A 21,837-nucleotide genomic window follows, 5' to 3' on the forward strand; every position below is an offset into this window, starting at 1 on the left:
ATTTTTGAGGGCCCTGACATTGCTGGAGCCAAGCGGGGATGAAGGCATCTAAGCTCCGTTAGTAATCGCCGGCATGCTAAGCTCGGATGAGTAACACCCTGCATCGGTCTCCTTGTCGTTTCCGCCCGAAGAGGTAAGGCCGCGAAGCAAATCCTTGTGTGATTTTTAATCCGAGCACAATGGCGTCATACATCATGGCGGGCATTACTGTACGTCTACACTAGTGCGGGTGGGTTTGGTGTTGAGGTTTTTCGTCCGCAAGGTGACTCAGGGTGTGGGCCCGTAAAATCTGCAGGGCTGAAGGACTGAAGCGGGGAGCAGAAGGCTTTGGAAAGCTGTTGGTGAGCCGCTTTACAGAGCAACTTCTCACTTAGCAGTCCCTTAAACCGGCAAGGTAGGGGTTGCTGGCTGTGCAGTCTCAGATGAGCCTTGGCTTGAATTCCAAGAGAATCGATATGTACGTGTGACGGATTGCTAGCGCTGCGTAGATTGCCAATGTGGGCGAGCTGGTCCGGTTGCTTCTGCCAGTTACCAGAGGCAAACATGTCCGAAAGGTTGGATTGACGCAGTTTTCTGATGCAAGTTCGATTGGAAGATTAACCTTCAAGTACACTACTTAGACGAGCACGAAGAATTCCGGGACCTTTGATAATCGTACCAATACGGCGAGATCTGCCGTAATCGCACACAATGCACGTGGACAGGATCGGGAGCACATCGGCGCGGGACGAACCGCAAAGATCTCGTGAGGCCTTATTCCTGTTAGCTCCGATCCAGACCTATGGGTACTATGCTGTCAGGTATATATTCCTGCAAGAAGAAGAACGAAAAGTGTATTGTGGAGCCGTGTAAGGGGTATATAGCCGAGCCGTATTCTAGGACAGACAGAAGTGGAGCGCAGAGGGAATAGAAACGCCAGCAATGCGAATACGAGCGCCGTGACCTGAACAGCCCATCCCGACCCATCATAATCCGTATCAACCAATCCCAGATAGTCATTATCAATCGTTCATGCTCCTCCACACACCGAGCTCAGCGCACATGAAATACCTTGAGAACGATGTTGCAAAGCTTCAACACCACATTAACGACAAGCGCGAACGCTGCAACCGGAACCAGAATCTGGAACACCTCGAGGGGATTCTTCGACCGGACCTCCGTCTCAATCCATCCCGCACCTTTGAGCGGTGCTCCCCCGTTGACTGCGGGAGAAGTGCCGCTATCCGCGGGAAACCGCCCGTGCTCGAGGTAGTGCTCGATCAGGTCGTCTTTCTCGCGCCAGCGGTCGAGGAGCCAGTCGCTGAAGGCGGTTTCGGAGTGCGTTGGGATGTCGGCGATGCGGAAGCGGCGCCAATGCATGTTTACGGATTTGGGAGGGCGGCCTTCGAAGTAGGTGGAGCGTAGCGTGAAGAGGTCTTGCCCGTATTGGCCACGCCTGTGGAGAGTGATTTTAGTAGAAAGTAGAGGGACTTGGGGTGGGGAAACAAAGGGGGCTTACGGCACGCCTTCGTACGCGACAGTACAGTCGTACATGTAGTCGACCGTCTTCTCGAGCTCCTGGAGACAGAACAACAGGCCCGTGCTGCGGGGCAGCATGGCATGCTTCAAGTCGGGAATGCCGTTCTTGTCGGCCCACTTCTTGGAGCCCGCGCGGCCGTTGTCGGAGAGGTTGGTGCCCTCGGGGAAGATGAGGAGCCACATGGGATCGAGGTAGGAAGAGCCGGACATGGGGCCCTGGTGGGCGGAGGAGAGCTTGCGCAGGCGATACTGAAAGCGCTCTTTGTCTTTTGCCCACTTGCGCGAGAGGAAGATGAAGCCGTAGAACATCATGCCAGTGCCGAGCACGGGGATGTACTTGATGGACTCTTTGAGGATGATGTAGAGGTGGCCGTGCATCTTGTTGGTGTAGGCGACCCACCAGAGGTAGACCCAGTCGGTGTAGATCTTGGTGGGTTAGTATGACCTGAGCTTTAGACGGGGATACCCCAGAGTTTACCTGGTGGTTCGCAATCAGAACAAGACGCTCTGGGAAGTCTGTCTCGAGTCTCCCGTCCTCGGTCTGTCTCAACTGCCCTCTCACACTCTCATCCCCACTGACTCTCGTCTTCACGGGTGCCCACCAGTGCGTCATGGTGGTGACCAGCACGCCAAACTGCTGCTTCGTCATGGCCATCCACGCATAGAAGTGGTCCCTGCTGTAGAAGTACAGCGGGGCGCCGATGACCTGGGAGACGGCGATGCTGAAGCCCGGAGTTAGCACCCTGGGAGACGGGGTTAGCATGAGGAAATACCTACGCGATGCAGCCTCCATTGAAATACACGAAGAAGAGGAGCATGCGCAGCGCCTGCGTCCAGGTGCCGTGCTTCTCGTTGCCGCTGGGGTGCGCGTCGGCAGGCCCCGAGGCTGGCGGGCTCTTCTCGACGTCTTTCTTGGGCGGCGCGGGGGCTATGGTTGTGGCGGATGCGGGCGGATGCCGCATCTTCAGCTCGGTCGCCATGGTCGAGGGCAGCGCTCGCGCGGGAGCAGGGTCGAAGCGCGTGGTGCGGATGTACGCAGGAGTCGTGGCGGAACACGGCAGGCGTGCGCGTGCCTGTGCCCGAAGACGGTGGCCTGATGGGGTTGCTTACGGCGCGCGGGCGGGCGACGAAGAATAGGGCGAGGGTGCAAGGACAGCGGTGCTGCGAGCGGATAACGTGTGCATGTAGCGAACGGTCCTAGGACTTTGGTTTCCTGCGGCGTGCAAGTGGGGGAGTCTTGGTGATGTGAGCCATGGTGCAACACGGAGCTGACGGGCACTGCCTCTGCCCCACGCTGAGCTCAAGCTCACACGGACGAATAAGTGACCCCGCTAATTATGACAACATGTGAACATGCAGCCCGCCCAAACGCCGATCAGCGCAGGGGCCGCCAAGATTTCTTCTCCAGACGTCCTGTGCTTGTCAACCGTCGCACGGCCATTGCAAGTGCATCTTTCCATGTCCCGTTCCTGCATGTAGTTCACTAAGCACTGTAGACCACGAAAGGAGTTTTGTTTTCGCGACCGCTGCCTCCGTTCTCATCGTCATAGCTAGGTAATGGCAGCTCTGCATCCTGACGAGCTCTGCGCGCGCGACGACCGACCGCAACGATCAACTTCCGTCGCATAGTTGTAGCTTCCACGATGAAGCCTGTACATGTTCCGCGGCCCGTCTGCTCGCGGGGCCTTGCTGCGCGCCAGTTCTCAACGACAGCGCGACGGCGTGTTGTAAAACCCATCACCGACCTCCCCGACCGCGTAAAACCCTCCTTCGTCGAGCGCCCAAATGCCACGCTGCTCTCGCTGCAGTGGCCGTCCCCGCCACGCAACATCCTCATAACGAAGAAAAAGCGCACCCCGGGCATCACCGAGTCCCTCGTAGAATACACCACCCACCTGTCCTCCACCTACCCCGGCATCAACATCATCCTCGAGCCAGAATCCGCTTCAGAGGTCCACGAAACGGTCCCATTCCCAGTCTACACATACGACCCCGCTCCGCCCAACGGCACGCCCGCGCATCTTTCGGACAAAACCGACCTAGTCTGCACCCTCGGCGGCGATGGCACCATCCTCCGCGCGAGCAGTCTATTCTCCCACGCGACTGCTGTCCCACCCGTACTGAGCTTCGCCATGGGCACCATCGGCTTCCTCGGCGAGTGGAAGTTCCGCGAGTACAAGCGGGCCTTCCGCGAAGTCTACATGAGCGGCGCAAGCGACGCGTATGCCCAACTCGAGGGCCCCGAACCCAGCACCACGCCCCCGGCGACATCGATACCCGTCTCGCCAGACGACCCGCTCGACAAGCCCCTCTCCTACGCCGACATCAGGGGCAAAGCCATGGGCTCGAACCGCACTGCCCGCGTCCTGCTCCGCAACCGCCTCAAGGTAGGCGTTTTTGGGCCCGACGGCACGCGCCTCAACAGCAACCTGGACCAAGACACGTACGCGCTCAACGAGATCGTCGTGCACCGCGGCGCATCCCCGCATCTCAAGATCGTCGACGTCTTCGTCGGCGGGAGATTCCTGACCGAGGGCGTGGCCGACGGCATGATCATCAGCTCGCCGACGGGGTCCACCGCCTACAGCCTCTCCAGCGGCGGCTCCATCGTGCACCCGTTGGTGCCCTCGCTCCTGCTCACCCCGATCTGCCCGCGCAGCCTGTCCTTCCGCCCGCTGGTACTCCCCGCCAACACGCCCATCACACTACGCTTAGGAGAAAAGAACCGCGGGCGCGAAGTCGAAGTCTCCATCGATGGGAAGAGCATCACAGGGGGCATGGGCTTCGGCATGGAAGTCCGCGTCCTGGGCGAGCATGTCAAGTCTGAGGCGGGAGAGTGGGTGGGCGGCGTGCCGAGTATTGTGCGCGGCACGGATGGGATTGGGATGGAGCTCAAGGAGGAGGATCACTGGGTAGGGGGGTTGAACGCGCTGCTGAAGTATAACTATCCGTTTGGGGATCAGGATACTTCGGATGGTGGGGGTAGGGCATGATGTGTTGTATAAAGGAGATCGAGTGGGCAAGACGCTGTAAGATATGGAGTGGGACAGACGATATACCCCAGCATTAGCATATGGTCATGTGGTTCTTTTGTTCTATCCGATCCCCACGCAAAATCAGCCATAAATCAAGGCTACCTCATGGACTCTTGAATGTTTCTTCATTTCTGCCTTCCTGCCGTCCTGCCTCGACTTTTCAGCCCAGGCGAACACACGCATCTCCATGCTACCTAAGCTATATACTCATTTGTCGGCACCGTCACATCTTCCCCACGGACAGGTCCCAACCCCATACCCCAGCCATAACGCATCGAAAAAGGCGTCTAGTAAAACAAGTCACGCACCGCCCGCAGCCACCCATGCAGTGAGCTCAAAGAAGATTCGAGCATGTGCGGACAAATCCGAGCACCTACGGCTCAAACCCCTAGAACTTGATACTTTGACTCCGCCGAACGCCTGCGCGCAATAACATTTAACCAAACAGCTCGGATCGTGGCCCAGGAATTCGATAACGCCTGCCAAATTATTGTACAACTCGCTCTGTTCGCACAGAGAAGTAATTACACGGGGATCATTCGTGTGTATGGTCGTTGACTCTGGATCCATCAGGCCTAGATATGGATGCGCATTAGGTCGCCATTTCCAAACGCTTTGCCGCAGTTGGGACACTTCCTGGACCGGTTGGTGAGTCGATCCTGGACACAGCCGTCGCAAAAGACGTGACCGCACGTCTTAATGACCGTGTTCTTGATCTTGTTCTTGCAGATCTGGCACTGTAGCATAGACTAAACGTTCGTTAGGATCGGTATTCAAGTTCTGTTCGCAAGCATGTACGTACCTCCATCAATGCAGTGTGCTCGCTCTGGTTGCCCAAGCTCTTCTGCTTCCAGTGCTCAATCTCCTGCTCCAAACCTTCAACCTTCTCCACCATCTTGTCTCGCTCGACCTCAGCTTCGCGCTTCGCCTTCTTCGCCTCGAGATAAGCGGCGTCTTTGGTTTCGATGTGCTTCTTGAGTTCGGCAATTTGGCTCACGTGCCCTTCGGTAACGATGGCAGCCTCGTTGGTCTTCTGCTGCAACTCCCGATGCTGGCGCGAGAGATCCTCCATCTGAGCCCGCATTTCGGTCGTCTGTTTCTCCAGCTTGTCGACCAAAGATCGACTTAGTGAATCCGCCTCTTTCAGTTGTGCGACAACTTCGGTTCCTTTGGTGGCCTGGGCTCGCAGTACTCGCATTTGCTGTTCCAGGGATTCCTTAGCCTTCATCGCTCCGAAAAACTTCTGGTCAGCCTTCGCCTTATCAGCGTATGCCTTGTTTATATTCTCTTCCCAGGTCGCGGTTTCGGCGATCTTTTTTCCAGCAACAGCTTGGGCCTTCTTCCACGCCGTTTCCATAGCCGGCAACTCGTTGACCACGAGCTGATATTGGCTTTGGAGTGTCTTGAGCTTGTTTTGAAGCTGCTCTGGCGTAAAATTTTCTTGCTCTGTCGATCCTTCTGCTTGATCCTTCTCCGCAATCTGCAAGCGCAATCGCTCGCACTCGGACTCCAATGCAGAGATACGGCTCTCGCAGGCGCTCATGAGCTCTTGAGTCTGCTGCTTCGAGACATCCACATTCTTCTGGGTGGCTTCGTATATGCTGACCTTGGATAATAGCTCATCGCGAGCATGGCGAATACGCGCCAGGTTGGCCTCGGCTTGGACCACATTACCCTCAGACTCGCTAATGGTGGCTCGTGCTTCATCGTCCACCTTGATGCGGTAAGCGGTCCTCTCAGCCTGGTACTTCTGCGCTTCTGTCCGTAATTGGATGTTAGTTGCTTCCAGATGGTTGATGCGCTTAATAACGTCCTCGTGCTGTGACTTGAATGCCTTGAATAAATCCGTTTTGGCGTAGTCGTCGTCGGAGAGGCCAGTTAGTTTAATGTTCAGGGCAGAAACTTCCTCAGTCAACTTCTTATTTTCGGCCTCCAGCTGACGCACGTGTTCCTTGCGTTTTGCGGCTTCGGCCAGCGCTTGTTTCCGATCAGATTCTGACCCTTCTCCGGAACCAGTAGCTTCGACGCCATTCGTTGGTTCCGCACCGTTGCTTGCAGATGGGGTCTCTTCTTTGATGCTAGCATTAGCCAGGGTTTGACTTTCCAGTTTTTGAACTTGTTGGCTCTTTAGACGGTCGAGCTTCTTCTCGGCAATCATATAGCGGTGAGTAGCCGCGACCAATCGTTCAGCCATCTGTTCTTTTTCTGTACCAGCCCGCTGTAGCTCGCATATATGTTCTTTCTCGGACGCTAGAATCTTAGACATTTGCTGCTGCAGGCTGGCGACCTCAGGGCTTGCTGGGGGATATTTGGCGAACAAGGAGGTCAAGGCTGCGAGAATCTTGTCCTTGCGGCCAGACAGGTGTTTGCGCAAGGTGTCGCTGTCCTGAAAGAAAAGGGATGCGGGTATGTTGGAAGCGCCTGCCCTGTTGGTCAGGTACCGTGCCAATACTGCTTTCGAGTCCTGGGGCGTGCACTCACCGTCCTGCTGAGCCGTAGGGAGCTTCTCCCCACTGAGGATCTTAATCTCATCAATCAACTAGCAACCGTCAGCACAGCCCCAGGACATCGAAAGCAGTATGCACTAACCTGATCAAACCATATGTCTATCGTGCGCAGGTGGTCGTCGTGGTGTTGGGAGCGGTTTTCGATCTCGGCGAGCTGAGACTCGATCGTAGCCTTCTCACGTTTGTACTCGCGCATCTGGCGGAGGATAGCATCCTTTTGGAAAGCCTGCACAAATTGTCTAGTCAGCAATCATGTTCGACGACGGCGGTCAGGGCGCAAATGGGGGCGGAGGCGGACCTCGATGTCGTCTTTCCACGGCATGTCAGCGTCTGGATGTGGTCTTACGCCATTCACGGCGACGGCTTGCCTCTTGGCAGGAGGCGCTGTGTCCTCCGAGGCGCTGGGCCGCTTGCGGTCCTCCATCTTGACGGTGTCAAGCGATGGGGGCACGACGGTTCTGGCTTCGAGCCTCATCAGAGCAGTCGAAGCGACGTTGGCGATGGAGTGGCGAAGGCGCGCCTATCAAGTCATGGAACACAAAGGAGAGGTGCACGATCGCCGTTGAAAGAGAGACAGAAGTAAGGGCGCGGGTAATGCGTGTCGTGTGGGTGGTAGCCGGTGGGAAGGGTGAGTGGAGGTGTCCTGGCACTCGCAGATTCAGTTCGCTCCCAGCTCACGTGCACGCTAACGTTGCTTGGCGCGTCTGTGCAGTCCGTGCAGAGGCAGGCGCGTCTTCCCCGCGAATTTCTAGATTGTGACATTGTCGGCCTCGATTCTACAGAAGCAGCACCCAGCAGTTAGTATGTCGGGAGAGGGGGATCAGTTGCAGCCCAAAGCTGTGCCCAAGGCGCCCACCATCACCTCTGCCTTCATCAACAGTCCGTCTTCCTTACACCAGCACCTAGGCTTTGCTAATATTGCACCAGAGGGCGCAAAGACATTCGCGCCCAAGAAGGCGGTTCGACGTCGACCTGCACCTGCCGCGCCTAAGCCACCCTTGCCTTCCACCTCCACTACAGATACCACTTTCGAACCGCCTCCGCAAACCGAATCGCAAACTCGAGCAGATCCTGCCACCGCCGCAGAGCAGAGTCAACCACAACCCGATTCTTCGCCCTCTACCGACCAACAAGCAACCGCGCCGCTTCCCACACCCGCTGCGACCCAAGAGCCCTCCCAGCAAAATGTGCCTCACACCAATCTCGTACATGCATCGTTGACAGCAGTTGCTCCTGGCCCGACCGCCGCATCGTTACCCACACCCGCCTCGGACGAGAATGCCGTACCTCGACCGGAAGATAGCGCCGCTACGTCCACACGACCTACGACACGAATTACCACTCCACCCGTGGCTGCTGCGGAGACAGAGTCTGGGCGACCAGAATCAGAAGTACGCGATGAAGGCCAAGCACAACAGACTGGACCAGACCCAGTTGTTGCCGAACCACTAGTCGCCTCACAAGAAGAGCCAGTACTCTCGACGTCTGGAGGGGGAGTGCGACTGGAGCAGACGACTGATGCTGTCCCAGAACGGGGCCCAGAGATTGCGGCCGAGACCACCGTGGATATCGTTACAGCTATCGAAGACGTCAGTCCAACAACAGAAGCCTTTGTTACCTGTGCAACTCCTTCGGAACCACCTGCAGAGGCCGCATCCTACACAGAATTGCAAAATGCAAGGCCCATTTACACACCTGCTCCACAAGCCACGACGGATGCCACGGGAGAGCGGTCATGGAATGCCGTTAATGCTACAGTTGACCGCGAACAAGCGCCAACGACAACATCACAGCCTCGCAAACCCCCAGGAAGACGCAGGCGGAAGGCGGTCACACTCCGAAATATGGATGAGGAGGAAGGGGAGGAGGAGGAGGCCAGACTGCGAGATACTGGGGGGGTGGGAGATGATTACGTGCCGCCACGACCAGTACGACAAAGTGCAAAGGCCAGAGGCAAGAGAAAAGCGGCAGATGCGACTGTTGGCGAAGAAGATGGCGCCACACAACCACCTCCCAAGAAGAAACGGCAACCCACGAAGGCGAAGGCAAAAGGCCCAACACCCACTGGTTTTGGAAAGGACGTCGCAGCAATAGTAGAGAATGAGGCTGGGGAGAATGTCGAGAATGCGCAAGGCGGAGAAAATGGTCAAAGCGCAGAGAACGGAGAGAACATCTGGGCAGTCACCCACCCGACCCCATCGAGGAAAAGGAAGCGCCAAAGTACTTCGCAACCCAGTGTCGAAGGTGAACAACAACTGAAACGAAAGGGTCGACCTCCGAGAGCGCCGACTCCCTCAGACGCTGAAGATGAGGTCATTGATGAGGACAGCTTCTTTATGGACGATCTTGCGCGGCGAAATGTACGCATTGGAAAGCTGTCGCAACGCGAAAAGAAAATGCGCGAGATCAACTGGGAGGAAGTTAAACAACGTCAAAAAGAAAAAGAAGCCGAGCAAATGAATAGCCGAGCTGTGCATGCGGAGATGGAACGCCAGGCGCAAGAAAAGGAGGACGCAGTTCGTACCGCACAAGAGCAGGTCCGATACGAGAACGTGGGAGGCGAGATGCGGATCGTCCAGGGGTCGGGTCAGGTAAACTACGAAGAAATCGCCGACAATATGTATGCGGAGGAGGTCGTTGAGGAAGACGACTTCACAAACCGCATTACGTCCCGGAGCTTCATGCGGAACAACAAGCGATATCCCGAAGAGTTCCTGTTGCCCGGTCAAGGCAAGCGGTGGGACATCAGAAGCACGCAAGACTTCTACGACGCGCTCAGGATGTTTGGCACTGACTTTGGCATGATGACTACGCTTTTCGAAGGTGTCTCGCGCCGCTCGCTCAAGCTCAAATTCACCCGCGAAGAGCGAAAGCAGCCGGAGGTCATCAAAGAAATTCTGCAGCAGAAGGAGACACGGCTGGGTAACTGGGACGACTTTTTGAAAGCGTCTGGCAAAGAGAACGAGCAGTACGATCGAGTCGAACGGATCAAACAGGAACTAGAGGCCGCAGAGGAGGATGCGAGAAGGCAGATCGAGGAGGCCAAGGCGGAGTATGAAGAGGAGAAGAGGCAGAAGAGATTGGCTGGGTTTATGAGTGACGAAGAAGGAGGCGAAAACGAAGCGGGGAAGCGGAAGAAGGGCAAGAAGGGCAAAGAAAAGCAGGTGACGTTTCAGGATGAGGACGTGGAGGTTCTCGAGGTCGACGAGAACGACGGTTGGGGCGCGGAATAGATATGCAATGGCATCGCTTGAATCGGGTTTGTTGGAGGTGCCGCATTATTTGAGGGACTTTATCGGCGCTTGGATTGTATTGAGATACCCCTAAGCAGTATAAATGCTGCTTTCATGCTTTGATCGTATGTACGACGCAAGATAGCCACGTTCGAATGGTACATTTCTACCAACATGTCTGCACTTGGTTGAGCACATGCCAAGTCGCCCTAGCCGTTCCCGCGCTAGCTCTTTCACAAGAGCTCCCGAAGCGATTACATTCACTCAACTCACTTCACAAGTGCCGCCCGTCGTGAGCCACAGCTGTGAGTATAGAGAATATGTCTCGTCCACTTAACGAATCAGACTTGATATTCCCCACGCAGTCTCTTTCTATCTCCGGGACACTGAATTCTCTGAAGCGATCGGCGCTGTCCACTCATAACCGTCTCTCATCCATACAATTTGATGCGAACTTTGTCGCATCAGTATCCGAATCCTATGGTCTCCCGCTTGTGGCAAATGAGCGGTGCGGAAGCTGGTACATACCTCCTGCGAGAAAAGCTGAGAGCGTGTATTTTAAGAGCACGGATGGGCACACGAACGAGTGGAAGTTCAGTGTCAGGAGACTGAACTTGCAGCTGCTTGATTTGGTCGGCAGAGAGGGCGGGTGCGTCATCGTAGACTCCACACGCCGTGGAAAGAGCATGCCGGATGCGCTCTCGAAAACGGTTCCTGTCTGGTGCTGCGTGATGAACCGCGTGCTCTTCTCAGAAGAGGGAGTCCATGAGCTACACACAGCACCTCAAGCAGTGTCCCAGTCAGAGCATGCACAGATTGAGAGGCGGATAGATGGGTTTGTCCGCGAGTTCCTGGATATATGTAAACCAGATGTCGAACTCTTGCGGAGCACGATCGGGAAAGCAATGCGGCCAATTTGGGTGACGCAGACTTCGAGTATACCGGAGACACCGCCTATTTTCCCGGATTTTCATCCGATAGTGCTATGCACTGCATCACGACGTGTGAACGGCGCTGAGGGGTCCGAAGGCGGGTACATCCAGGGCGCTGCCGATGATCACGAAGCCTGGTCTCAGGGCCTCACGCCGACACTCTTCTGGAGCCACGGAGAGCAATTGCTCAACACAAACGAAGAAGACCTTCCAGACCTTATTAAGAGACTTGTCGAAGGTGAAGCGACTTCCGACGCGGCACCTATTCTCATTAAGCCAACGTCCAACTTGTACATCTCCACTACCCAGAACCTAAATACCACGCCGTTCGACGTGGTCGTTAGCTGCGGCCCCGAACCACTTCCAGGACTGACATCAGGATCGAAAACAAGGTATCTCCACCTCAAATGTCAAACCGGCAAGCTCGGCTCGCGTGACCTCCGCACACAGCTCAAGCGCCTGCCCATCCTAGAAACCTGGCTCCCGCCTGAGCCAACCACCATCGACAAGAAAATCCTCATCTGCGATCCCACAGGCAAAGACCTCGCCGTCGGTACCGCCCTCGCCATCCTTTGCACGTACGCCGACGCCTCCGGCGCACTCACCTTCGTCCCAAACACGCACGCCAGAATCGACAAGAAGACCATCAAGCAGCGGCTCGCATGGCTCGCGACCACGCATCCGACGCTTAACCCCCCGCGAGCAACACTGCAGTCCGTCAACGCGTGGCTCATGCCGAATCCCTCCGAGGCCGCAGCATACGCCTCGCCCTCTCCGCCAAACACATCAGCACCACCAAGCAAACTAACTGCTGCCTCTCTCTTCACAGCCCTCCACGCCTCCTCCCCCTGGACTTTCACCCGAACCCTCACCTCCGCTCTGCCCACCCACCCCTCCGGTACCGTCACCGGCACAGCAACGTTCACGCCCCTACCGTCTTCCCGGCCTGCACTGCTCTACGCCGAGGAGGGAGAGTTCACGACCACGACGGGCATGACGTTTACCACCCGCATGAAGTACGTTTACGTGCTGCGCGGGGAGTTGGACGAGAGGCTGGAGCGGGTGCCAGAGGCGGAGTGGATTGCGGTGCATTTTTGGGCGGAGAAGGCGGGGGATGAGGAGGCGGATGCTGATGGGGTAGGGGGACTGTTTGTGGAAATGGCTTTGCAGGAGGGTGCTGAGGTAGCTGGTGAGGTGGCGAGGATAAGGAATAGGGAGCAGCATCTTTGTGGAAGGGATTTGTATGCTGCGATTTGGGAGGTGCCCGTGGGCGGGGATGGGGTGGGTTGGTGGAAGGTCAGGTATGATGTCAAGGGGCCGAAGAAGGAGTATGTGAGTGAGACGAGGTACAGTGCCGGGACGGGGGTTTGAGTACAGTTTGCCTGCCTGTGTCTGGCTTAGCATGGAGTGACACAATGTACTCCAAGTTCTGTCTGGCTAAGGGGTTTTGAGAAAAGTTTCTGTATCAATAGTTGGGTTGGTGATGCCCAAATTTCGATGGCAGCGCAAGATAGCTAAAGAACATCACGTAGCCTGTGTATACTCACCACGTATTCTTTATTGAATTATTTACCTATACATTGGACAAATATGACCGAAGCTAACTAAAAGATGCCAAATCATGCCGCCGAATTATGCCAGTCTACATACCTCGTCCTGGGTACACTCATGCCGCCCAGATATCTCCCACAAACTCCTTCACGTCCACATACACTATGAAATGCGCAGGTCGACTGTACTCTGGGTATTTATGGTTTAATTTTATGCGAAGAAGGGAATTTACAGAAGCTTTTGTTGTGATCTCGAAGTCCGAGCAAAAAGTACTGAGGAACTCAACGTAGCCCGGGTGTTCATATACAAAGTCATGTCCCACGCAATCCAACCATTACCATGCGTACCCAACCATGCCAATCATGCTTTGAAAACCAGATACCTACCCAGGGTATACTCAGATATCCTCCACAAATTCCTTCTCGCCAAAGACAAAGTCATCCACAACCATACCCCTCATACCCTTCTCAATCCTCTCCACACTTCCATACCGCTCATGGCTAAACCTCTCCCAAACCTCCCCATCGCTCCTCTTAATCCCCATATCCACACCCGGCGGCGCCTGATGCGCCACTGGAACCCAGGCTCCCCTAACACCATCTTCATCCTCCCCACCTCCCTTCTTCACATACACCATCCTCCCATCCCCCACCCCCCGCATCCGTACAATCTCCAAATCCACCTTCCCATCACCCGGCCGCGCAGGCACGATGGGCGGCGGTCCCGCGCGCTTCGTGTGCTTGAAGAGGGCCCTGGGCAGGCCAGGAACGGGCGAGCCATCGCTGGGGATATCGGTGAGAGGGATCGGGAACGAGATGAGGGTGTCGCGCTCCCAGAACTCCTTGGTGAATTTGGGGGTAGAGCCGGGGACTGTGGCCGGGGAGTCGGCGCGGGAGGGTGCGGTTGGGATGGGGTTGCTGATGGGGAGGTGGCGGAGGGAGGGTATCGGGGGCGCAGGGTCGCGTTGGAAGAGGCTCCGGAGCGACTTCTTCGACTTGAGTTTGCGGACGCTAGGAACGGTGTCTTTGGTGGTGCTATCGTTGGTGGAGGAGCGGCCGAGCGAGGACGGCGTGTAGCCTGAGCGGCGGCCAGATGTCGAGGTTGTATGCGTGTCTTTGGATCTAGGTTGAGCGGATGGCGAAGACGACTTGCGCTCGGCGGCTGTGCTGAGATTCGCGAAGTCTGGGGTCGTAGGCGAGGAGGCTTCGCTCTTCGAACTACGAGGAATCGGGCGAAAAGGCAAGGGCGGGTCGAGAGGTGCGGAGCGTGGGATAGCATGCTCATGGACCGAGAAGGGTGTGACTGTCTTGAGGGAGTAAGCGCTTGATGCCTGCTGGAGCGGCTGGGGCTTCTTTCCTTTACTTTTGCCTTTGCTGTCGGTGTCTCCGTTGAACGGCGAGCCAGTGAGATCATACAGCGCCTTCATCTTGTGGTATTCTGCGGCGGGGATGCCAGGTGGGTGGGCAATGTCCGAGCTCACTTTTCCGCCGGGTTCGAACATCTTCTTGCAGCGTATGACATCTGGATGGTCCTTGAACATGGCGCGCAGGTCCTCGTCGGGGACGCCGAAGGTTGTGCCTTCGAATGGCTTTGTGCGAGGCGTGGTCTCCTTGGACGGATACTGCGCCCTATCGACTGTCGTGCGGACGCTCGAGGCTGGGCTTGGACTACGCGACCCGCCGGGCCAGGGAACTGGCTTTGGCGGTGACTCGGGCAGCCCGGGCTCATTGCTCCAGGGCGGACGGACCGGGGCGATTACACGCCGTGGTGACTCCGGTAGTCCCTTCTCGTTGCTCCACGGCGTCATGATAGGCGTGAAGTTCCTGGTAGGTTTCGTCGGCGGACGCTCTAGAACAGAGGTGGTGGAGCGGCCAGTGTCAGGTGTCTCGGCTGAAGCTGAGCTCTCACTCGAAGACGGGAAGATCACCTTTGAAGGCGACCGTCGCAGACTACTCGGCTTGCTGTACGGCGTCGCGATCGGTTGGAACTTGCTCGGCACGGTTGCCTTCGGGTGAGGGACTGCTCGTGAGCCAAAGCCGGAGCCCGCGGTGTCGGGGCGCTGCTCTGAAGATGGCAACCGAGCTGCGACGTCGAACGGACTGAGTGGCTTGTCTTGAGGGAAGAGAGAGTATTTGAACTTCGCTGGGATCGGAGGCACCGGCGGGACTGGAGCGTCCGTAGTCACCACTTTATCCTCGTCGCGCTTCTGGGTCCTGAGACTGAGGATTGATGCTGTTTCTTTGTCAGGCAAAGGCGGTTGAAAGTTACACATCGGTGAGTGGGCAGTAGGTGAGAGACATGCCTACACTTACACTTCTTTTTCACCACCTTGCGCAACGGCTCAGCTGTCAGCGGCTTTTGAGCTTCCCACAGCGCGACCTGAGTGCCTGCTGAATGCGGGCGATCGTGCCGGACCGTGAAGAAGTTTGGCTCGACCGCGGGCTCAATCTTCTTTTCTTCATCCTTGAAAACGCGCGAAGCTATGGCCATTAGTTCCATCAACTTATACATACGGTCGGATCCTCCATCTTAAGTAAATGTACAGCTAGCCACAGCCGGACACAAAAAGCTCAAAATACAACGCAGCATTAGGGAAGTGAGGGTAGTGTGCTAGGGGAAATAGTCAAAGCAGCAAGTCAGTATTACCTTTCTTCTTGATCCTCTCCATTTTGAGAGCGTATTGCGGCGCTGCGTCGCGTTGTGGAGGGAAAGAGAGATATGGCCGCGACGCAGTGAGCGGCCGCTTGCTATTACGACGCGATAGACACGCGCAGAAGGCAGGCGCGTTTGCAAACGCGCATGTGAAGGCAGCTCGCCATATTAAATAAGAGAGGTGAGGTAGGTGACAGTGAAGCTGTGGACTATTGAGAATCGATCCTAGATCGAACGCAAGTCATACCAGGAGGTATCAATTACTTGTCTAACATCCTTATAGCGGACCCTGATATATATACCCACGATAGGCTATAAAACGTCAAGTTGATGACTGTATATTAGACTGAGTTGATATAGGATGAGGTGTGCGCCTACTCATGTTATTAGCTACGAATATATACTGTGAATACCAAGGCTAGGCCAACACACTTCAAATCAGCAACCGTATAGTAAAGTGAGTCCCTACAGGATAAAGTGAACGCATATACTCCTGTTTTACGTGTCAGCCACTGTGTGAGCATTCAGGCCATGTCAATGCACAATGGGCTCACCACCGTAAAGTAGACCGAGTTTATATAGGATAAGGTATACACATACATCACTGTCTCTCAACGCAGAACCTTTATGAACATCGACGCTGGAGTATCATAAGCTAAGTCAATAACCGCATAGTAGATTAAATTAATACAGTGCGTGCTTACGTTCCTGTTTATCGTATCAGTACATTGAGTTGATACAAGATGAAGGACGCACCTACGTTCTCGATTTCCGTAATACTGGTGTAGTTCATACCGGATAACGTATATGAAAGGCCTCGGAATATGTACAGTGAGAGTAGGATGAACCTCACCATCACAAGCCAGCAGTGGGAACCAGTGTTAGACAACAATACTCCTCTGCCCCCAAAGAAGGGACAAAGGTGAGCATCATGCCCAAATATTTTTTGTGTTTTTTGCTTTTATATGTTGTGTAGTGGTAATGGTCGAGCCTGGATCCTTCTCGCGAGGACAGCCGAATTGACGAAGTGACGCCGGTTTCCAAAGCAAAGCCCACCGTAAGCCACTAGAAGACATGCCGATTGAACGAGACGCCTCTATCTACATTCGTCCCGTGATCCTCACCATCGTCCAATCATGCTGTGTGCATGTCTTTCGACGACAGCCATCCAAACAACCGATCACGCCGCAGATGTAATCGCGCCATACCTGCGACCCTGTCAAAACCACAACCAGCACCTAAGTGACTCGCCGGTCACATTCCCCCAAAAACAGTAACGCCTGATACACATATACGAGAAGGTCCGCCAAGGGACGGACATGTCAAACAAACAAGGACAAGAGAAATTGCAATATTGCAATATTGACAGATGGAGGAGGACGCATGAACAGATCGCAAGCTATGCAGGATATCGAACGAGAAGCACAAGACGCCAAAGATCACCGGACGCCGTTCGTATCCCCCGAGCCCAGATTAAGCATACGTTTGAGATTTTGTTCCAAAGCCGCATTGTCACTTTCAGCTTTCCGGGGAGGGGTGGGTGGCGGCTTCGCGCGCACGGAAGAAGGAATGAACGCCATAGCAGTGGTCGATTTGGGGACTGAAGCAGGTGAGCCCGGGACTGCGTGTGCGTAGCCATTTGGTTTCGGATGCGCATGATTGGGGTGAGCCTGGTAGCTGCGCCGGTTAGGGCTGCGCATGTTCTGATTGTTGGGTACGCCTCGGTAAGGTGGAATTGGAGCAATATGCGGCGCCGACCCACGGCGAGGGCCACCCGGGTTGTTTAAAGCATTGCCAATCATGCTCCTCGAATCATTATTCATTACAGAAATAGGTGGAAATCCGCCCTGCGGAACAAGTGGTGAATCCGCAGTGATCTCAGTTCGAAGGCCGGAGTTGCGCTTCGCCGAATCCATTTTGGCAGCTTTGAACTTGGAAGAAAGGTTTTGATTACCATAAACTATCTTTTCATAATCCTCTTGAACTTGGGTTGAAGGTGCAGGCGTAGTAGGACCAGAAGTGCTGCGGAAAGGAGAGGGCCTGCCATCATGGAAAGGAGAGGGACTCTGATGTTGCAAAGCCGGATCAGATGATCCAGTCCTTGGTGGAGTAGAAGAATTGGATTTATTCTGCGACATGGAAAGCCGGTTCATGAGGTCCTGGATGGGATCGGATTCCTTGGGCTGAGCAATAGCCTCCATTTGTGAAATCTTCGAAGGCGCAGTGGCAGATCGGTAGTTACCTGCAGGTGGGGAAAGCGTAGGCTGATTGCTTGCCTCAAGTTCAATGGGAAAGGGGGCATTCAGAGAGCCAAATGAGTCATGCTTGAGGTGCTGCGGCCTGCCGCCGCCTGAAGGAAGATGAGGAAATGAAGCTGATGAGGGGCTGCAGTTGACGTTCCTGGCTCTTTCTGCTCGATCAGCTTTGAACAACAGATCCAGAGGGGAGTTCTGGGCGGAACGCGAGGGGATAGGAATCGGTGCACCGCGCGACGGAGACGGAGAGGGCGAAGAACCGGAGTCAGAACCCTCCTCGGGCGGTGGAGTTGGGGGACCTGTATGCGTCTTGGGAGGGACAGACTTGGAAAGAAACTTGGGAATGGGAAGCGCAGACGGAGCCGGGGAAGCATGAAAGGTAGGACCGGCATATGCGCCCTGGGTCTTGGCGGGAGTTGCGGCAGAATGGCCAGGACCGCCTTCCGTGTCCGCGTAAGGAGCGCCGTTGGGGGAGAATACGCGATCAGTGGATGGTTGGGAGCGGGTATGTTTCTTGGGCTGTCGCGGCCCGACAGGCATGGTTACGTCCTCGCTCGAGAGCACTGCGCTTTCGGAAAGCGATGGGTCCTGGAGCGCATTGCCAGGAATTCCCTGTGGCGCCGTCGCATGGTTTCCATTGTGCGCGCGATTCCCTCTGTTCCTCCTTTGACCCCTGCCGCCATTGTTACTGGGTGATGCAGTGCCGTTCTGCTTCGCGGCGTTGTGCGCCCGCGGCGCGCGTGGAGAGGCTGTAGCCTGTGTGCCCGACATGTAGTAGTATCAGGGATGTATTGTTTGGTTATCGGTATGGGTGGTCGGTGGCTATCTCGAGGGCCGTCGGCGGATGCCCTTGGTCGTGCGCTGAGTGACGGATGATGTGGGTCGGGATGACGAGACAGTGTTCGTGGGGGCGTATAGAGCTGTGGCTAGATGTCTGGAGATTGAAGAGCTCATATCCACTTGTCGAGAGTAATGATGGAAATGGACCGTGTGGTTCGGAGAAAGTGTTGCAGGTAAAGGAGGGGTGTTGTGATGTCGCAAGCGTGAATGAAGTCCGCTAACGCCTTGTTTCTCCCTACGGCCAAGACCGAGCGTGGCGACGGCGCCTGATTGCGGTGTAGGGCTGAGATACAGTTGGAACAGCGCAGAAACGCGTATCTGCTTGGGAGCAGCGTACGTAAACACAATATGTCTTTATGGAAGGCGTTGGTAACCAAATGAATCTTGTGCTCTCGCTGGAATAACCAAACTGTGTTTATGACATATCCCCGGTCCCAGGCAAGAGCGGGGCTTGGCGCGTTCATAGCTGGTAGGCACCACCGGTAGCCTTCACATCGACTTTCACACCGCGCCACCCTCGCACCACAGTCACGAAAGCTACCGCCTAACCGTACACATCTCTGCGCCCGAAATCGACCTCGACAATCAACCTGCACCAACAGCCACCGCATCGTGCTTGCCGGGAACCTACAAGCAGCTCCCCGCATCCCCACGTTCGCGCATACACATCAACACCATGGCGGACGTGCCCATGACAGATGCTCCTGCGCCCCCCAAGGCGAAGGCCCCTAAGGCAGGTGCCGGCGCAGAGGGCGACAAGAAGCGGTTTGAGGTCAAGAAGGTGAGATATGCTGTATCTAACCCCGAATAAGTCGCTGATCAAGCTCCAGTGGAACGCCGTTGCTCTCTGGGCATGGGATATTGTGGTCGACAACTGCGCCATCTGCCGAAACCACATCATGGACTTGTGCATCGAGTGCCAGGCCAACCAGGCATCCGCCACCAGTGAGGAATGCACCGTCGCGTGGGGCATTTGCAATGTACGTCGGTCTCTCTGTTTGTCTTCTCATAGCTAATAGCTACAGCACGCCTTCCACTTCCATTGCATCTCGCGATGGCTCAAGACCCGTCAAGTGTGCCCGCTGGACAACCGAGACTGGGAGTTCCAGAAGTACGGTCGGTAGAGAGGTTCAAGAGACGGTCTTTCGCGCACACATTTCACTGGAGACAAGGTTGGGGATAATTGCTTTATCCTATTGTCCGGCATGCGTAGTACGCACATGACGAACCGTCCTTGCAGTGACATACCCAGTCCGCATGGCGGCAGCGGTATATGTCTAAGACGGATTATGTAGGCGTCCGGGCATATGGTCGGGTTTCATGAGGTAGCATAGCACGGGCAGCAGAAGCCTTTGATGATGGGCTCTATATCAAATCCTGATTGAGCGTCCGTTGGTAATGAGATGCTTCCCAAATCATGGCGTCCGCATATCCTCTCTATCCAACCTTCAACCCATCAACATCAATCCCCCCCACCCCCGCCTGCGCCACATGCGCGGGCAACCACCCCTCAGGGTTCTTGTTGTAAAACGGCCACGGCGGCACAACCGCCAGGAACGTGACCAGCGTGCCCGCAAGCCCAATGTACAGCGTCAGCGTGATGTCCTGCGCCATGAACCCGATGAAGAAGGCGAAGATCTGTTCCTCCTATGAGCGATTATACAATCAAGGGAGAGGAAGCGGAAGGAGAGCGTACGCCGACGGCACCAAGAAGTACGTTCGTGAGGAGCTCGGCTAGGCGCTGGCCTTCGAAGTCCTGCGAATAGTGGTTAGTAGAGCAGGTGGTGGGTGGAACGGGCGACGCACGATTTGGCCCTCCATGGCGTCGCGCACTTGTTCGAGGAGCTGGTCGGCCATTGCGGGCGCTGGTATGGGTTTGGCTGTGGGTTGAAGGGAGCTGAGGTCAAGCAGCGCGCTGGGGTTGGTTTGGCACGGTCTGTAGCGGACGGTTAGGTGGCTACTTCCGCCGCGGTGTAGCACTAGCGCAACAGGCCCGTGCATGGCTGCTCGTACCTGAGTACGAGCACCAAAGATATCAATAGCTTTTGTAGCGTTCTCCTTGAAGAATATACCGTATCATTTTAACTGTCAGGAAACTACAATGGAGCGAGCTCAATGTGTACATGCGAACAGAAGTGAATGTGGCGGAAGGGTCCGGCAATCACACTGCCTCTGCACGTAACAGTCAACCTACACTCAAGCTTGCGACGAGCGGAATGAGGAAAACATCTCTCACGAACGTCTTCAACATCATCCGATCCTTCTGAATGTGCTCAGTCACCTGCCAAGCATACACAGCATGGACATCTCTTTCCGCCCTTCCGGCCGGCTACCCGTGCTTGACCTATTGCTCCTCAGTGGCTAGAACCTTGAGAACATCACGAATCAGCGTAGTCCGCCTGGCACGTTGAGAGACCCAAGAACGAGTGTATGGAAAGGGCGACGCTTGTCCTTGAGTAAGAAGATCCCTAGTGTACAGGGTCAGGGATTATGGCCTGGTTCGAAAGGCGTGCGCATTGTTCCAGAGGTGAACTATTGATGTTGGGATGACTGGTCCCTTTTACCAATGGTGCGTGAAGAAATGACACTCGGTGCTGATGGATACCATCAAAATGTTTGAAATTGTTATAGAGCTGTTCTGAAGGTTCGGGGAGTGTTCATCAGTCTGACGTTGGTACCAGTTATTCGGCGATGAGATAGGTTCACAAGGCACATGTGTAGAATATGCGACCACTATGACGGCGGTGAACGATTATGTGGCTGACGGTAGGGCTGCTTGCTGCAGGGGTGTCAGCCGCAGGCCGCGGCAAGGACACCCACCATGACATCGCTGCAATCCTGATTCGGGCGCTGCGGCCCAGTCCTGGATGCAGTGCAAAGCAAACGGTTGAAACATGGTGGCTCTGGCCATAAGCCGTGACTGACTGGTGTGTTCAGCGTTGCCATTGGCCAGGGCGTACAGCGATTGATTATTCGCGCAGGTTGGCATCGGCCGCGGGCCTTAGTGAAAGAAAACATGCGCCAGTCCAAAGGCGTGGTGTCGAGCTGATCAAGTGCGCCCGGCCCACCACAGACTTTTACTACTCGTCTCGCCGCCTCCCCTCTTCCTCCACAATAACACCGTCCTTCTGGACCCAACTGCTGCACCACCAAATCAAACTGCTACCATCTGCAATCCGGAATTTCTGTATGCTATATCCCGTCCCACCTAAAAATTGCCTGTCGGCGCCCTGTACCCGAAGCGCGACGCTGACTTCCACAAGCCGACCAGACCAAACTGCCCACGTTAGTAGCGACTGGCCGATAACACACGT

At 55.5% G+C, this 21,837-nt stretch overlaps 10 protein-coding genes across 10 annotated transcripts; 4 read left to right on the top strand and 6 right to left on the bottom strand.

Annotated features, from left to right (window-relative positions):
- Nucleotides 1-686: 686 nt before the first annotated feature.
- Nucleotides 687-2,780, bottom strand: CC84DRAFT_1160414 (acyltransferase-domain-containing protein). The gene is made up of 4 exons (XM_018177494.1): nucleotides 2,296-2,780; nucleotides 1,997-2,240; nucleotides 1,499-1,944; nucleotides 687-1,435 (listed from the first exon to the last, which is right to left on the bottom strand). The coding sequence occupies exons 1-4, from the start codon at nucleotides 2,496-2,498 to the stop codon at nucleotides 1,033-1,035; spliced, it is 1,296 nt and encodes a 431-aa protein (XP_018039569.1). The 5' UTR covers nucleotides 2,499-2,780; the 3' UTR covers nucleotides 687-1,032.
- Nucleotides 2,781-2,943: 163 nt separating this feature from the next.
- CC84DRAFT_1160415 (putative mitochondrial NADH kinase POS5) lies at nucleotides 2,944-4,604 on the top strand. The gene has a single exon (XM_018177495.1). The coding sequence runs from the start codon at nucleotides 3,162-3,164 to the stop codon at nucleotides 4,509-4,511; it is 1,350 nt and encodes a 449-aa protein (XP_018039570.1). The 5' UTR covers nucleotides 2,944-3,161; the 3' UTR covers nucleotides 4,512-4,604.
- A 59-nt stretch (nucleotides 4,605-4,663) lies between these two features.
- CC84DRAFT_1160416 (E3 ubiquitin-protein ligase-like protein bre1) lies at nucleotides 4,664-7,683 on the bottom strand. The gene is made up of 5 exons (XM_018177496.1): nucleotides 7,359-7,683; nucleotides 7,143-7,286; nucleotides 7,035-7,092; nucleotides 5,356-6,974; nucleotides 4,664-5,302 (listed from the first exon to the last, which is right to left on the bottom strand). The coding sequence occupies exons 1-5, from the start codon at nucleotides 7,482-7,484 to the stop codon at nucleotides 5,129-5,131; spliced, it is 2,121 nt and encodes a 706-aa protein (XP_018039571.1). The 5' UTR covers nucleotides 7,485-7,683; the 3' UTR covers nucleotides 4,664-5,128.
- A 146-nt stretch (nucleotides 7,684-7,829) lies between these two features.
- CC84DRAFT_1255312 (uncharacterized protein) lies at nucleotides 7,830-10,443 on the top strand. The gene is made up of 2 exons (XM_018184526.1): nucleotides 7,830-7,939; nucleotides 7,988-10,443. Exons 1-2 carry the CDS (start codon nucleotides 7,864-7,866, stop codon nucleotides 10,291-10,293), a joined length of 2,382 nt encoding a protein of 793 aa, XP_018039572.1. The 5' UTR covers nucleotides 7,830-7,863; the 3' UTR covers nucleotides 10,294-10,443.
- Nucleotides 10,444-10,568: 125 nt separating this feature from the next.
- CC84DRAFT_1136658 (uncharacterized protein) lies at nucleotides 10,569-12,751 on the top strand. Its single transcript, XM_018176108.1, has one exon. It carries the CDS (start codon nucleotides 10,614-10,616, stop codon nucleotides 12,594-12,596), a length of 1,983 nt encoding a protein of 660 aa, XP_018039573.1. The 5' UTR covers nucleotides 10,569-10,613; the 3' UTR covers nucleotides 12,597-12,751.
- Nucleotides 12,752-12,998: 247 nt separating this feature from the next.
- CC84DRAFT_1255314 (uncharacterized protein) lies at nucleotides 12,999-15,444 on the bottom strand (the record flags this gene model as incomplete). The annotated part of the gene is made up of 3 exons (XM_018184527.1): nucleotides 12,999-15,008; nucleotides 15,089-15,256; nucleotides 15,423-15,444. 3 exons carry the CDS (start codon nucleotides 15,442-15,444, stop codon nucleotides 13,174-13,176), a joined length of 2,025 nt encoding a protein of 674 aa, XP_018039574.1. The 3' UTR covers nucleotides 12,999-13,173.
- A 1,423-nt stretch (nucleotides 15,445-16,867) lies between these two features.
- On the bottom strand, nucleotides 16,868-18,454 carry CC84DRAFT_1171822 (uncharacterized protein; the record flags this gene model as incomplete). Its single annotated transcript, XM_018179934.1, has 1 exon — nucleotides 16,868-18,454. One exon carries the CDS (start codon nucleotides 18,452-18,454, stop codon nucleotides 16,868-16,870), a length of 1,587 nt encoding a protein of 528 aa, XP_018039575.1.
- An 89-nt stretch (nucleotides 18,455-18,543) lies between these two features.
- On the bottom strand, nucleotides 18,544-19,349 carry CC84DRAFT_432279 (uncharacterized protein). Its single transcript, XM_018186227.1, has one exon. The coding sequence runs from the start codon at nucleotides 19,168-19,170 to the stop codon at nucleotides 18,634-18,636; it is 537 nt and encodes a 178-aa protein (XP_018039576.1). The 5' UTR covers nucleotides 19,171-19,349; the 3' UTR covers nucleotides 18,544-18,633.
- On the top strand, nucleotides 18,825-20,038 carry CC84DRAFT_1160420 (RING/U-box). The gene is made up of 3 exons (XM_018177497.1): nucleotides 18,825-19,304; nucleotides 19,354-19,503; nucleotides 19,549-20,038. The coding sequence occupies exons 1-3, from the start codon at nucleotides 19,200-19,202 to the stop codon at nucleotides 19,645-19,647; spliced, it is 354 nt and encodes a 117-aa protein (XP_018039577.1). The 5' UTR covers nucleotides 18,825-19,199; the 3' UTR covers nucleotides 19,648-20,038.
- Nucleotides 19,961-20,380, bottom strand: CC84DRAFT_1084305 (microsomal signal peptidase-like protein 12 kDa subunit; the record flags this gene model as incomplete). Its single annotated transcript, XM_018174047.1, has 3 exons — nucleotides 19,961-20,161; nucleotides 20,220-20,279; nucleotides 20,330-20,380. The coding sequence occupies 3 exons, from the start codon at nucleotides 20,378-20,380 to the stop codon at nucleotides 19,961-19,963; spliced, it is 312 nt and encodes a 103-aa protein (XP_018039578.1).
- Between the last annotated feature and the right edge of the window lie 1,457 nt (nucleotides 20,381-21,837).

Source organism: Paraphaeosphaeria sporulosa (genome assembly GCF_001642045.1).
Source record: "Paraphaeosphaeria sporulosa strain AP3s5-JAC2a unplaced genomic scaffold CC84scaffold_2, whole genome shotgun sequence".
Classification (NCBI taxonomy): domain Eukaryota; kingdom Fungi; phylum Ascomycota; class Dothideomycetes; order Pleosporales; family Didymosphaeriaceae; genus Paraphaeosphaeria; species Paraphaeosphaeria sporulosa.